The sequence below is a fragment of the Parus major genome, chromosome 3, assembly GCF_001522545.3.
Source record: "Parus major isolate Abel chromosome 3, Parus_major1.1, whole genome shotgun sequence".
NCBI lineage: Eukaryota > Metazoa > Chordata > Aves > Passeriformes > Paridae > Parus > Parus major.
The window spans coordinates 3,476,632-3,492,719 of record NC_031770.1 but is presented as its reverse complement, the minus strand read 5'-3'; the positions used below and the strand labels follow the sequence as shown (position 1 = coordinate 3,492,719).

At 38.4% G+C, this 16,088-nt stretch overlaps 1 protein-coding gene across 1 annotated transcript in view; it reads right to left on the bottom strand.

Annotated features, from left to right (window-relative positions):
• Window positions 1–16,088, bottom strand: part of LOC107201521 (protocadherin Fat 4-like) — a 36,560-nt gene that overhangs the window by 14,916 nt on the left and 5,556 nt on the right. Inside the window, exons 4-21 of the mRNA XM_033513179.1 lie at window positions 14,030–14,190; window positions 12,899–12,943; window positions 12,456–12,554; window positions 12,044–12,133; window positions 11,257–11,367; window positions 10,459–10,575; window positions 9,276–9,363; window positions 8,517–8,626; window positions 8,115–8,288; window positions 7,514–7,642; window positions 7,097–7,252; window positions 6,083–6,263; window positions 4,987–5,120; window positions 3,013–3,957; window positions 1,895–2,020; window positions 1,503–1,760; window positions 1,094–1,192; window positions 820–992 (exon numbers count right to left, since the gene is read on the bottom strand). Of these exons, the coding sequence (XP_033369070.1) occupies window positions 820–992; window positions 1,094–1,192; window positions 1,503–1,760; window positions 1,895–2,020; window positions 3,013–3,957; window positions 4,987–5,120; window positions 6,083–6,263; window positions 7,097–7,252; window positions 7,514–7,642; window positions 8,115–8,288; window positions 8,517–8,626; window positions 9,276–9,363; window positions 10,459–10,575; window positions 11,257–11,367; window positions 12,044–12,133; window positions 12,456–12,554; window positions 12,899–12,943; window positions 14,030–14,190 (3,196 nt within the window). The remainder of the gene's footprint in view (window positions 1–819; window positions 993–1,093; window positions 1,193–1,502; window positions 1,761–1,894; window positions 2,021–3,012; window positions 3,958–4,986; window positions 5,121–6,082; window positions 6,264–7,096; window positions 7,253–7,513; window positions 7,643–8,114; window positions 8,289–8,516; window positions 8,627–9,275; window positions 9,364–10,458; window positions 10,576–11,256; window positions 11,368–12,043; window positions 12,134–12,455; window positions 12,555–12,898; window positions 12,944–14,029; window positions 14,191–16,088) is intronic.

The window sequence follows — 16,088 nt, the reverse complement described above, 5'->3', positions numbered from 1 at the left end:
TAGCTTTTAATTGATGTCTTTAGCCTAAAATATGTTGGCCTTTTATTTCCAAGTAAGTTTTCCCTCATGAAAATGTGCAGCATTCTTGCCTTCAGTTCCCATTACACCCCAAGGCTTTGATGGTCCCACTGGGAGAAGGCAGATCTTGCACCCTCAGCTGCATACTCAGCAGCAGGAGAAACCCAAGTGACATTCATCTGAAAAACTGCTAATTCCTGGCGTTCTGTGAACTCTCACAGATAACTGGATTGTTCACAAGTGATGTGTTTTAGGTAGAATGCTATCTCATAGTTAAAAATAACCTCTTTCAAGGCAGCAGTTTTAAACATCCACAAATTTACTGCTCATTCATTTGTTCTTCTAAATCTATGCTTTTCACATCAGGGTATCCTGGTAGTTTCCTTGATTTAGGGCTCATAGAAATATATTTTCCCACTGATTTTTCTATGCATCATGCATTAAGGAAGCTAATTTCTTATCTCCTCCCCCCTGAAGATATGTAAAAAGAGTCAGAGATTCATTTGCTTCCTACCCAGAAACTCCAATGTATAACTCAAAATTTCAGAAACCAAAACAAATCTTGGCTGTGGGGTTTTATTGCCAGTTTATCATTTGGTTGTGCCCTCTCTTACAACATAATCATGATTTGATAAGCTCTGAAACATCCAGTAAAATGACTGTCTTTCCTAAGTATAGAAATCATAGCCAATTATAGCACTTGTAAAATATGTATCAAGAGATTTTGACCTTCTTAAGATCAATAAAAATACCATTCTGTGTCTCTCACAGCAGGTACTTATTAACCTCACAGAAATGTACCTGTATGAAATGACAGCATTGTTCCCAAGGTCGAGGTCAGTGGCAGACACTGACAGGACAAATTCTCCTTCCTTTGCTGCTGCCACGTGGATGCTGGCTGAGTACTGTGCCCTTGTGAACTGAGGAGGGTTGTCATTCACGTCTAACACTTGGATGCTGACGTGTGTGAAGTTCTGGGGTGTGGCAGGAGAAAGCCATGAATCAGAAATTGCACAGGCACTTGGATGTACAAATAAAAGGAAGTTCAGATAAAGCATAACTTGCTACTCCTTACCTGTCTGGGAGGCACTCCGTTATCAGATGCCACCAGGAGCAGCTCATACTTGTCTTTACTTTCTCGGTCTACAGAGCCAGTAACCAAAATGGTTCCATCCTAGAGAAGGCAGTGGTTCAATGCACAGATCATTTGGAGAACTCTTCTACACTCAATTCTCAAAAGGGATGAGGGATTGAAATAATTTATTCTCCTTTGGGCTAGTTCAACATTCCAAGCAACACCTGACCAGGAGTGTCTTGGATTTTGAATATCAACATAGATTTCCAGCCTACAGGGCACGTGCTGATTGTGATGTGTACTAGAATGGTACTGCCTACTCTTTTTCCACCTGATGTATCTTACTGTGCCAAGTCACTTCATCAACAGCAGGATCTAAATCTTGTTTTCAGCATACCCAAACCCTTACCTGCTGGATGCTGTATGGATTATCCCCATCCTCAGCTGACAAGTAATAAGTAATTTGTGCATTCTGTCCCTCATCCAAATCAGTAGCAGTCACGTGTCCAACTCTAGTGGGATTATTCAACGTGTATTCCCCTTCCAGAGCCTCAAAACTGTATGGCTGATTCTGAAACTCAGGGTTGTTATCATTGACATCCAGAACAGTGATATGAAACAAGGCACTTGAATTAAGCCCGTTTATTATGTTATCAATTGCCCATACCTAAAAAAGTAAGAAAAAAAATGTAATTTTAGTTGACTGCATTATGATTTTAACCTCTTATAAAGATACAAAAAGGCATTCAAGGGAATGAAGTAGAGATCAGCCAAAGCTGCATAGTCTCTCTCCAAATTTACTTTTAAAGTGAATCCAGATGTGGTCTCCCTGTCCAGTTCTGTGTCACTACTTAATGAAAGTATTCCAGGGGTATCCACAGTAAATGAAGTGCTGTTGAGAATAAAGTATCCTTGAGAAAAGCCAGCCTAAAAAAGAAAACATTGTTCATGTAAATTTAAAATTATTAAGATTTAAGTTGAAAAAATAATCTTATTAATTCTAATACCTGACTTTTTCATAGGACTTCTCATTACAGACGTACAAGTGATTTTCCAGGTTTAATAAATGAAATCCTGCACCCTGAGCTATTGGAATAATAGATTTCTTTGGTAAACAGGACTGGGCTATGTGGAAGCCCTCATGGGCTTCCCTCTTTGGGTCCTATACATTCTCCCTAAAGCTCTCCAAGACTTATTGCTGTGAAGGAAAGGGCAGCAAAACAGCATTCAGTGGAGTATGAACTGAGCATTTATGTTACTTTAAAACTGACATGAGCAAGAATAATACTGCAAATTGGAAATCTCTTCCTCTATCTCCCCAGTACCACAGCTACACGCAAAATATCTCGATAAAACAAGGGGAGAAAGAAACTACTTGTTATAAAGAGGGAAAATTTGTAATTTCCTATTAAAGGGGAAAAAACTCTATCAGGGTGACAAATTGCCTCTTGCTCTGACTAAGCTGAGACTAAAGCTAAGTTTACCAGGTTTAGTTTATCAAGCAACATTCAATCAGAAATTATTATTTTGACATAAGAAGCAATAAGACAATTTTTAAAAAAATCTATTCTCTGTTCGGTGTGATGCATTCACCTCATATGCACATTAACAGAAGCAAACACCACTTCCCTCTCCTGTGTCACATATGCAGTGGGAAAGAAGCTCTCCCCATCTTCTCTGATATAGCCAGTGAACTATTTTGTACAAGGTCCTAACTCCCTTGGGTTGGAAAGGTTTAAGGCTGGCTCCAGAGAAAGCAAGACAAAGTTTTCATGAACCAAAATATACTCAGTGCTGACCATTTAAGAAATCTCCTTTTGCCCATCTACTACAATGCTTTTTCACAGATTAATAGAGAAAAACATAATAAAAATAAAAATAGTTTTGATTTATTAGCATGAGATTAATGTGGTACCTACCTCATCCTTGTCAGCAACACTGAATGTGTAAACAGGACTCCCCTTCTGATGGTTTTCAAACACAAATACATCATAAGCTGCCTGACTGAATTCTGGTGGGTTATCATTGACATCTTCTACATAAACAACTACAAGTGTTTCAGTGCTCTGAGTTGGTTGACCTCCATCTGATGCCACCACTTGCACTTCAAACACATTTATGGTTTCATAATCCAGCTGTTGGCTCAGGCTGAGCTGGCCTGTGTTTGAATTGATGAGGAACATCGGGGAGAAGGTTTGAGGTCGCTGGTCAGTGATTTGGTACGTCACGAGGGCGTTGACCCCAGCATCCCTGTCAGTAGCAGACAGTCTCAGCAGGGCACTTCCCAGCTCTTGGTCTTCAGTGACCTTCACTTCATACCTGCTCGATGAGAAGACCGGGGCGTTGTCGTTCACGTCGTCGACGACGATGGTCAGGTTGAGCGCTGTGGATCGCGGGGGTTGGCCTTGGTCACTGGCAATCACAGTTAAGTGATAGAAGCCTTGTTCTTCTCTGTCCAGCACCTTTTGCAGCAAAATGAGTCCTGAACTGTCAATGTCCATTTTTCCTTCTCCACCCTTCAGAGTGTAAACCACTAATCCATTAAAGCCCTCATCTTCGTCTGTGGCGGACACGCTGGTGACGCTGGTTCCCACCGGCAAGTTCTCCGCGATGGCAACGGTGGTGCTGGCTGTACCAAACACAGGGCTGTTATCATTGATGTCTAAGACTCTGACAAACACTGTGGCATAGTCAGCAGCGCTTCCATCTGACAAGGAAATACTGAGAGTGTAATTTTTCTGGGATTCGTAGTCCAGTTCGGTGTTTGTTGAGATGACTCCCTTGTCATCGATGGCAAATGGAGCAGATTCCGGCAGCACCCGAAATTCAACTTGTACATGGGGATTTAAAGCCTCATACTCAACCTGTGTAGGATACAGCATATCATCAATAAATGAATTAAAACACATAAACCACTGTCTGAGAAAATTAACAGTTTTAACTATGTCTAGACTCATTTTATGGTTGATATTGTGGATTGATATCAACTTACGGTGTTGATACTGTGTCTTGATTTTTACTTCTTTTAATGAATTTTCATTCAGATATTTGTTAACTTCACAGATTCTTTAAAAGAAGTGAAGATCAAGCCTCAATATACATAAAAATGCAGAGAGGACTGCCTTTTGTTAAAATACGAATATATATAAAACACAGAATAAAAATAACAGACTGCACTTCAGCCTTTGGTTCTGCCTTTTTTTACATGAAAAAAAGGGGAAGAATTAACTCAAGGTGTCTATAAATCAAAACACTAAAACACATTTCCTTCTCACTGCTTTTATATGAAACCTCCCATGTGTGTTCAGCCCTTCATCCAAGAAGGAGCTATTGTGGTGCATTCTGGTGCTCTGCTTGTCTGAGCTTTTTCTTTTTGTGTCAAAATGAAGAGGAAGTTCTAGGGGCTTCTATGAAAATGCCTTTATGACATTTCTCTGATGGGAATTCTCATATCATGTCACAGGGTTTTAGATTTATCACCAAGAGATGAGGGAATATTGCCTATCCCAAGCTTTGTGCCACTAAAACCTTTGAAGGGTGTCCAAAGTCAACAGAGGGCTATGCACAGAAATTTGCTTTCTCAAGCAGTTCTGGAATTAATTTTGTTTGATTTGGAGAGCTGTTTTGGGTTGTTTTTTTATTATTTTTAAAATGCTACATGGTAGCAGATGCTGTTTAAATATTTGCAAAGGTTAAACTGGAAGAAAACCCACCTTTGTGGGTGATAAGCTTCATCTGAGGGACGTACTGCACATGAAGGTTGATATGTAGAACACACAGGATCTAGTTCTCTATAACTCAGGGAGATGTGGATATTTAGGGCACATCTATTACAAAATTAGTATTTTCTCAGAGCTTCCCTGTCCTATGTAGAGATAGAATAAAGTTCTTACTTGTACTACTTCAACAGGAGCAACCAGCTGTTCTTCCACAGTCACATTGTATGTTTTCTGAATAAACTGTGGCCTGGAATCTCCAACTGCAAAGATTTCTACTGGTACTGATGAACTTCTTGGAGTGGTCCCACCTGCAAGCAAAAGGAAACAATCTCTCAGCAGATGCACAAAATACCTACTTGTATTCCCTCCCCCAAAATACACTTTTCCAGGGGTACTGCTGGTTTATTTTGTATTTAATCCTTAGTGCTGCTGTTATGGTGCTGTCTCAGAGGTCCTCACCAAGACCACAGACAAAGGATGGACTGAGCAATCCCTTCTGGACCCATATCCCCAATGGACAAGACCCATTTTATCCACGTGACCCTAAATCTGAAGATATAGAGCTCATATTGACCAAATCATGGAAAAATCACAAAGCTGTGATTGCCTTTGTGAAGGCAAAAGAAGCTGAAAGCCACTTTGTATTCTCATTACACCAGGAGTGGGATGCCACTCCTAGGTTACATTTGTTTCTGCCCTTATTCAGGTCATGAATGTTCACTGAGTTCTCTGTTATTCTTTTAAAAGAAAGAAACCCCCAATAAGTATGGCTAAGCCAATATTCTTCATGCTAGTCATCCTAAAAATGGAATGGGCATTTCAAGTTTACCTACATGGATGTGCAAATAATGACCAAATTACTCAGTGCCTTTTACTTTAATTTTACTCCTTGTTGATTGACGGGAGAGTTATAAATTTCTGACTTCTGCCTGAATTTCTGTTTCCTATGCTGTGCAACACCAGTCAGTACACTAAAGGAAGATGTGATTCTATATATATATATTTTCACATGTTCTTCCCACAGCCATAAAGAAAACAGATTTGCTATAATGCCATCAGCAGGAATACTTTTACCAGAGATGCAGCAATTACTTTGGATAAGTAAGACAGTTCCTTATCTTCAACAAACAAGAGCAGATAAAGTATATGGTATTATTTAAATAAAGCCTGTGAACCTATTTGACAGCATTCCTTCAAGTAAAAAATCAAACAAAACCAAAACTCATCACCAGGAATAGCTGTGCTGACTGGTACTAATATCCTGTCTTACCATCAGTAGCTGTTATCCACAAGACAAACTTCTTAAGCTCGTTGATTCTTAATGGGATTACTGTTTTTAAACTGATTTGTCCTGTGGATGTATCCAACTCAAAGTGTTCATCTTCATTGCCACCAGCTAAGATGAAGCTTATCTCTCCATTTATACCATCATCTGGATCATCAGCAGCAACCTGGAGGAAAAAAAAAGTTATTTTATTCTAGGTTCTGTGCTTTTATCAAATTTTCTCCCATTTTAGATAGGCGTGAAAAATCAGGTAAATATAGCTGTAGTGAAATTTGGTTGTACCTTTGACTGTTCTCTTCCTATGTAATTCCTAGGTTAAATCTCAGTGACAAAGTTTGCTCTTGGACATAAACACAAATATCATTCCAGCAGCACAAGCAAAATCCTGCTCTTGTGGAACTCATATGAATTACACCAAGTTTCTATCTCAAAAAATTTGTTTCATAACAATCTTAAAGGCACTGGAGGAAGATTGTGCAAGAGATTTCAGCAGGAGCCATGAAATCTGCACATCTGGGTATGAGCATTGATAGTGACTCCCTATAGATCTCAACTAGTTCCTATTTTATTTGGTTAACTGGTTTACCATGTTACAAAAAGTATATTGGATCTAAAAATTATCCCAAATGCTCCAGGATTCAGCAGCCTTTCAAAAATGTTGTGCCATTATTTGAGTTTTATTTGGACTCTAACAACACTTTACAACAACTAAATTCAGAAATCTTATTTTCTGTCATATATTTGTGGAATTCAGGCTAGTGCAGAGTACCAGAATAAAAATCCTTTATAATTTATTCCCCGATATGGGATGTGATTAAAGTATCCAGGACACTGTGATTATGGAATATCAATAGCTCTGAAATGAAAGGTGGATTATTTCTCAACTGTGAGCTGTTCCAAAAAGATTCCCTGCTCAACAGAACTGCTTCACAACTTTAAGCAAGGACTCATGCATGCATTCAACTCAGAAATGTCATTTTTGTTTAGTATTTCTAGTACCTGAAGAATGGCCATTCCTGCAGTCATGTTGAGGAAAATATCTTGTCTATATGGTGTGTCCCTAAAGGTTGGGCTGTTGTCATTTTCATCCAGCAGCACTATGTTGATAGGAGAGCTCACCTTTGTGTAAGGTAGCAAATGATCCCTAGCAGTGACCTGCAAAAATGATGCAGTGAGAAGACTGTTGTTCAAAGGCATGTTGTGGAAGTAGTAAAAAGGGTGAATGAGAAGTACAAGCTGAGGAAACTGTATCAGCAGTGGTATTTCCCTCCAGATAACACTGCTGCCAAAGTCTGGATTTGTGTCTTCAGTTAAGCTGCTGACCCATACTCAAGGTTTGGCCTCCTGGCAGGACAGATCAGGTCTCACCTGTTGGCCTCAGGTTACCTTGGAAAGGAGCAGGCTTGTTTTTAATACCTGTAGGTGAATAGAGGGTACTCTCTCCCTGTCCAGCAGCATGGAGTTCCTCACAGTTAGGATCCCATCTGGACTCAACTGGAAGGGACTGTCCTCTGGAGTGAGGCTGAGTGTTCCCTGGAAGCCTCCCTGCAAACAGCACATTTGCATTTGTTATTAAATAGGATAATCACTCAACTACACCCTTAGGATGCTTTCTTATTTTCCACATGGAGAAGATGAAATTTCCTGCTTTAATTGAGATTACAGTTCCAAAAAAAAAAAACCAAAAAACAAAATTAAAAAAAGAGAAAGAAGTAAACAAGCTGGAAGAAATAACATGCAGGCTAAGAATGACTTGCATCTTTTTGTTCATTTTATACTTCTGCAGTTTCAGATTTGGGACCTTATGCAAGCCAGAGAAGTTCCAAAGAGAGACAACATTTTTTCTTTTTCTGCAGTACTCTACCCCTTAAATAAGGGAAACTAAGTTTGCTTAAGCATATTTAGGTGGTCAGAAAAAAAAAATTCTCTTCACAATATCTGTACAACACAGATGTATTTTATATTATATTTCAGAAGTGCAATATTTGTAGCAGCCATAAAACCACTGTCTTTTTACCTCATCTTGGTCAGTAGCTGTTACTTGAAGAACTTCCATCCCATTTGGTAAATTTTCTGGAAGTGAGACATCATAACTTGCTTGTGACAGTACTGGATTATGGTCATTCACATCTCCAATAGTAACCAGAACTACTGCATCAGCTGTTTTGAAAATCTTGTCTTGCTGAGCTGCCTAGAAAGCAGAGTTTACAGCTGTAAATTCCATGCCCTGATAACAACTTACAAGCTTGCCACAAGGACATAACAACTGCATATTTATAATGAATTTTTCCTTTATTTTGATTTTTAAATGACAGCATGGAGCCTTGATACCAATGACTATGAGAAATGCTATTAACAGCAACTTGGATTTACATATTATTTTCTGAAATTGAGACTAAAATACCAAAACAATCTCTACCTGAATGCCCACCACAAGATTGGGACATATTTCTCTGTCAATTAAGGTCTTGACTTCCAACACTCCAGTGTCACTGATCGAAAAGCTGTTGTTATAGGCTGGGGGCTTCACTGAAAAGCAACAAATTGGGAAGGTTTAATGAGAATGAACCAAAACTGGAAGTCTGGGAAGGTTTAATGAAAATGAACCAGAACTGTAAGTCTGATTTGTCCTTTGTATAAGTGTTAACTTCTTAGCCACAGCAAAAAGGAACATGAAAAGCTGTTTTTTAAACACTCTGTCCTCAAAACAATTCCTAGAAAATTCACTCACACTTCAAGGGTCTCAAATTAAGCATTTCATAAACTTTTGGAAATTTCTTTAGGAGGAGGAACAGTTCTTGATGGAATCCTCTCTCTAGATGGTCCTGAATAGAAATTCTTTGATCAAATTGAAGCCTCTAGAGTGGCTTAAACTTGAAATCAGGAATTGACTTTTGTTCCTTGGAAGGAGGGTAAGAACATCTAAACATTTTAGTAAAATGTAAAAACATCTAAAAATATTTTAGTAAAAGCATCTAAACATTTAGAAGTAACTGGACCCTGCAGTGATGGCTGAGATTAGGCTGATTTAGCTGGTGGAGCAGCACTGCAGTGAAGCTGTGGGCACTTGAAGACATCTGAATGGACCCTACACTTCCTCATCATTCCCTCCAGTAACAGGTAAACAAATCATCTTGAATTACTGTGTCAACATCTAGAAGAAAATAAAGGCTCTTACCTAGTTTGATGCTGTAAATTATTTTTTCATTTATACCTTTGTCTCCATCTTGAGCCAAGATCTCTGGGAGAATGGCCAAAGGACCCACCTAGAAAATATACATTAAACTGAATATCTTGAAAAAACCATACCTTAACTTCAAATCCTTCATTAGATAAGTCAGGGTTTTGATTAAAGAAGCAAGACACATGTATTTAATCGATGTGATCCAGAGAAAAATTCTTTCTTTGCCACATATGCTTTACAGAGTAAAATGATGACCAAGATGCTTGAAGGATACACTGTGTTTAGGAAACACCAGATCATGAAGCTGCAGTCACAGATGGAATTTATGTTAAGAACATTGACTGTTTCAGTTCCATTCCTCTCCTGGAAAACAACACACAAGTCTATACTGCAGCCCATAGAAAAACAGTAATTTGAAAGATAAAAACATTTTAGTAGGGCTAAAATTATTCCTTTCAGAGAATGAAAGGTGAACTTCTAACAAAAGGGACACTGGTGGTGTAACTCTAAAAGTATATGTGATTTAAAATTTGTTAACATGAAGAGAATGACAAGAGAGAGAGATAGAGATAATAATGAACCTTTTTAATTTTAGTGGATTACTCTGATAATACTATACTGTAATTTTTTTTCTTAATACATACAGAAACCTGAGTCAAACAAATAAATTTCACCAAGAAATCACTACTCTATATAGAAAAAAATGTTACAGAAGTAGTATAGACCATGGATTGCCATTCAGATTCTTATTTTTCTTTACTTGATTGTAATGCTGTATGAAGGAATTACACTAATTAGAACTAATTTCAGGACTGATAGACAGCCAGCTGCCCTTTTAATTTTACATTAAAAGCCCAGTCAAAACAGCAATTTAAGTTTTTTTTTCCTTTTCTTTCTTCTTTTTATTTTTAATTTTTTTTCCCCCCAAATACAAAATTATATGTTTCTATTCCTCCCCCAAAAAATATATATAAAAAAAAATCTGTGCTTCATATAATACATGGCCTGTTTATCTGGTAGTTGGAAGTTTACAGCTGATATCTTTTTCACTGGTCACCACAGAGGAAAGCAGCTCTATCCATCATCTTAAGCTGCTCAGGGAGGAAGAATCCTTGGAAGAAAAGCCCTATGGATAGGGATAACCCATTTGCAGCAGCATTCAGTGAAGAGCTTTTACCTGGTCTTCATTGATAGTCCCATTGTACACAGATTGACTGAAATAGGGGTTCAATGTATCATAATCTTGCACATTAATTATTAATGATGCAGTGGCACTCTGGTTTCCAAATTTTTCCTGCATCCCAAGGGAAAGAAGAAAAGAAGAACCACTGTCATGAAAAAAAAAACCCATATCTCAGTGGAAAATACAGCAGAATTTTATTACATGTATTTTGCAGCATTTTTAAGCTGACAACTTTCAGCCTGTCATATTTTTCCATTTCTGGAATCCAGTTCTAGGAATAAAATTATCAACAGGTAATCTTTCTTTAGTTTCTCACTTTCTATAAGGCATGTAAAATATAGAACAATTGTTACAGCTGTACTATTTGCTAGATACCACAATAATCCTAGCAAAACTGTTTATCTTTAGTTCTAAAAGGAAGTGAAGGAAAATACATACTCAAATCTCAAAAAAGACAAACAAAAAACCTGGTAAGATGCAGCAAAAATATGAGATATCTGCCAGAATGAATAGGTGAATATGTATTACAACAGTGGAGAATGAATATATAGAGTATTTATATTTAGAGAAGTACAGAAAGAAACTTGGGCTGGTATTTGAGAGGAAACAAACAATGGCTGAAATATTAAGAATGTGCTACTTTGTCTCCAGCATAAACCAAGCTGCAGACACAACTTTTGGGTTGGGAACTCCCAAAGCTGTAAATTTGTAGAAAGTGGAATGCTATAAAACAAAGGAACTATCATTGTAGAATTATTGTGGGTCTCATTTTTCTTTTAATTTGTATCATACCTTTGCTTGGACTGTTAAATTGAAAAAGTTGACCTCATTGTAATCCAGTGGTTTTTTCACCGTGACGTTTCCATCTCCTTCCCTTATAGAAAAGTAATCAGAATTTGGGCCCTATTAAATGAATAAATCAAATATTTTATATTATTGATGATGAAACACATTTTCTTTTCTCTTTTTTTTTTCACCTTTATTATTGGACTATTTTCATAAAGGTGCAGGAATGTCTCAGCCACCAGCAGTGGAAAGAAAAAGGCTGATCCTCCTCCATTCTATTCAAACATTCCATTGCCTCCCCTGTCAGTGCCAACAGAATTTCTGTCTGATTTATCTTATCCTATGGCACACAGGGCAATGGCATCAGCTTCCCTTCACCAGCTATAAAAGGAGCAGAGACAAGCTCAGATGTGAAGATTTCCACTGCAGATATCTAAATTTAGTTGAAATGATCTTACTTCAGTTGGCTTGAGGACTGGAGACCAACAGCAAATCAAATATAAACTTTAAAAAGAGGGGAAACAACTCTCCCTCCTGCTACTGCAAAGGACCACTGAGCTCCTTAGCTGTAGCTGAAGAGTGCCATAAATCATTCCACAAATGTTAATAAACAAGATTCAGGCCTTGCTGCATGCTAGGCTGATCCTGTGGTGTAATCTGAAAGGTCTCTTGGATGTTTTGCAGATTTTTAATCTTAGCAGTGCAAAGGAGCACGCTGGGATCAGGTCCCAGGCTATAGATCTATGAAATTCAAGCTGGTATTCTCAGTTTCCAGCTAACAAAGGACACTCACCCAAAGACTGTAAGTAAGGAGGCTGAATTGTGGTGAAAAGTCCTTATCTTCAGCTTCCACTTTTACAACTGTGGAATTTATTCCAGCTACCTAAGAGGAAATAAAGATCAAGAAATATTCAGTCAAATGCCCCTTTCCACATCTTCCCTCACCTGGAGCAGCAAAATTGTGCCACCCTGCTTAGCAAATCACTTCCCATTGCCATTTTTGGCTGGGAATGTTTCTCCATCACCCCAGTCCCCCAGCTGTATGTGCAGCCCAGCCTTTCTTCTCCACGCCCATGGGAAGCAGCAGATAAATCCTGTGAGGTTGCACATAATGAGCTCATCTCAACACGGTCCCATTAGAACCTCCCCAAAGAGTAATTTTAAAGTATCCCAGGAAAAAAGTATCAGCATTTGCCATAACCCACCTCTGATATTGAAGCACTGTAATTAGCTTGCTGGAATTCTGGAGCATTGTCATTTACATCTATCAATACTACTTGCCGTCCGTTCTCTATCTCATCGACCTTTGCAGTGGAACAAAGGACAACAGTGAGGTGGCAGCATTCTGCTAACATTTCATTTCATCTAAAATGAGATCCTCAAAGAGACACCTTCCATTCAACTGCCATTTAGAATTAGAGAATAGAGGGAATAAGACTACTGTTCCTAAAATTAACTTTTTTTAATTTACCTTAGTTTTCTGTGAACAAAACCACTCCTTTCAATCAGTAGATTTCAACAGATTATCTTCTACAAGGTACTCTGAACTCCCTGCATCATAGCTTTCAATTAAATAGTGTTGCAGAAAATAATAATTTGCATTAAATTAGACAATAAATACAGTTGATAAAGCATGGTTTGTACTCACTGCTCCAATCCTTTGGCAAACAATGGCATACCATATCATATTACCCTAAAATTGAACAAACAAACCAATAAATAATATAATCAATGAACTAATAATATGATTATCAAAGATAATTTTTGCCAAAGTTATACAAAATTACTTCCAGTACTTGAATCCTCAGGTGTGCTGTACCAAAACACCCTGTTTAAATTAACACTGTAATTATTTTGCTCTATATTATAAAGTTTATCTGACTGCCATTTCTCTGCTACTTATACCCACCTACCCAAATCCCACCATCCCCCTGTGCCTGGCTGCCCTCCCCAACAAAATGTTGACATGGAATAAGAACATGTGCAAGAAGCATAAATAGTGTTTTAATCCATTAGGGAGATATCCAAATGAGAAATGCAAACATAAAAAACCAAAACCATAAGTACATTTTCATCCATTGCAAACACTAGTTGTAACAGTGCTTTCTGCAGTATGCCTGGTCCAGGTCTGTCAGGTACAGTGCTTCTCTGAGCTGGCAGTGTCCAAAACACAGATCCAGTGCTACTCTGAAGTAGCACTTGTATAATAAATTGTCTTTATTTACTCTGCAGTACTACACCATTTTCATATTCAGAGGCAACTTCAGCCAGGAAAAACACTGATATTGCTTTCTAAATTCCTTAGTAGTCCTCCAGAATAAGAACTGCTTAAAGAAGAGGGATCTATCCTTCTGTGCATCAGGCAACAGAGGCCCAAAAATCCCTTACTGTGTGAAGTAGTTATGATTAAGAATTACCTTCTACCAAGTTATACCTGCTCAATCCCACTGATGAAATAATTCACACTCCTGAGGGGTGAGCTTAAGGCAAGTGGCACCTGTCATAATGCGTGTTTACAGCTCTCAGTACAAGACAGCACTAGGAGAGAACCTGTCTGGCTGTCAGGTGACAGCAAAGTTTAGTTCTAACAAATTGAATACATTTAACAGATATCAGTGAGAGGTAGATACTGAATTCTATTCGGACAAATCACTTTTTTGAAATACCAGCCTGTACTGTGAGAGGATGAACGATTAAAATGGATTATCTTAAAGCTATTTCTTTTTCACTTGTCAAGAAAACCTTTCTCTCTAAGCTTTATATGCAGTAAAAGCAATACCTCAAGAGCCTCAACATCCAGTGCTTTAGTAGTCCTCACAGTGGCATTGCTAGATCCAAAATCCCACTGCAGCTCTACATAACTGAAGTGTTCGGGGAATAGAAACTCTTGTAATTTCACCTGCACATTTGGTGGGATATCTGTAATCCATTCTATATCACCTGTAAGAGAAAATGGAACAAAATTAGATTGCTTTATGGAAAAGAAATCCATAGGTTCATTTCATATGTATTGACAGCTTGATTACTGGTGGCTTTTGGTTACATTTTATATCTTTTTGGAATTTTCAGCTAAACTGCAAGATCTGTAAAGTCCCCTTAAGTACCCTCTACAAGTGTTTTTAAATGATGCATTTTTAGAACTACATAAACCAATGTTTTCCAATACATTCACAGAATAAATCCAGACTTAAAAAGCTTAGCATAATTTACACCTAAATTGCCACAATTTTTTTGAAAACAGCTTTATGATGAAAAACTTTTTTTCCCCATGTTCACTGTGAAAATATAATCAAAGTCAGCCAATGTAATCAAAATCATTGAGAGGCTGCATGGGGGCAGTTTCAGTATTTTCCAAACACAAGGACCTTTATTTTAGCTGGATCTATCAGGCAGTAGAACCCAGTGTGAATCTGGATTCAGGTGGAAAGCATGTGGCCCTTAACATGTTCCTGTTTGTACCCAAAACACTGCAACCTTCAAATCAATTCTTATGAGATTTTCTACCACCATACATTTAGGAACTATTCTCCTGAAAATACAGCAACTTGTTTTTTGCAATGATCAGGATTCCTGTTAGACTGACTGTGTACTACTTGCTCGGTTAAACACCAAATCTGTTTGAAACTGCCTTGGAAATGTATCCCTTTAAACCACCCAACATGGTGTTACTGGCAATTTTACTAAAGAAAGTTCCCTTACATCATCATCAAATGTCATCATCAAGACATTTGTGTTTATGTAACACACTTATCTTCTTGTGGCACACATTATCTGGATTGCAAACCCATAATCTCCTCTCCTTTCCAAAGTCTTTCCTGAACAGCCCAAATATTTTCCATGACCTTCAGGAAACTTCCAAGCTGTGTTTCTTCCTCATCCACTAGTTTTGTACTCCATCGCTACTAGTTTAGGTTAGTAAATGCTTTCTGTAACAGTCTAATCTCCATGCATAGCCTTGTGCTCTTGGTCTCCCAAGAGTTTCAGAAATATAACTTAATTTTCTTCCAGCAGCAGGGAGTGTCTGGAACACTGTCAGCTACCAGCCCAGACACTGAACTTTATTTGTGTGTGAGGACAAAGTCCAGCAAGCTGACAGTGAGCACAGAACTGCAGGGCTGGGTCTCAGGGGCACAGCTTTGTGTGGGACCACCCTGCTGTGTGCAGTGCTGAAAACCCTCCAGGAAAACAAAATCCAGCTTTGCCTGTTGCCATAGGCTGTCCAGTCCTCCCTGCAGAGCTGGATACATTCAGCCAAGAAGTATCATGCAGCTGCCTAGGAAAAGCATTCTCTCCAGAGGAGAAAGCCAAATAAAAAGTAATGGGGAAAAATTAAAGCTGGTTGTCCCTCTTACTTATTCATCAGATATGTCAGCAGCTTCATTTACACATATAATGCACACAGAAGGCCAGAGCTCTTGCTGGCTGATTAAAAGTCAAATGAAATCAGAGTGAAATGTAGTTATCTTCCTTTCTAACTCCCTGCAAGAAACAGACACAGCGGCTACACTCCCACAACTCAAAAAGAAATGTTTCAACAGTGATTATAAAAAAATCACTGCTTTGGATCATGTTTGTCTTCTGTGTGCTGTTGAAAGCCAGAAGCAGTGAAGTTTGCCTGTGGACAGTCAGAATGAGATCCTAAGGATTATGACAACATCCCAAGGAGAAGGATTTGGCCATAACTTAACGCTTTGCCTTGTGAAACTGCTGGATATCCATTAGGGACATCAAATACTGGCTGGACAAGCTGAACTGAGAACATTTTCTTGCACTCATTTTCTTTCCCATTGCCTGATGTGTCTATTCAGACAGTGAGATCTTTGGATCAGGGAATTTGG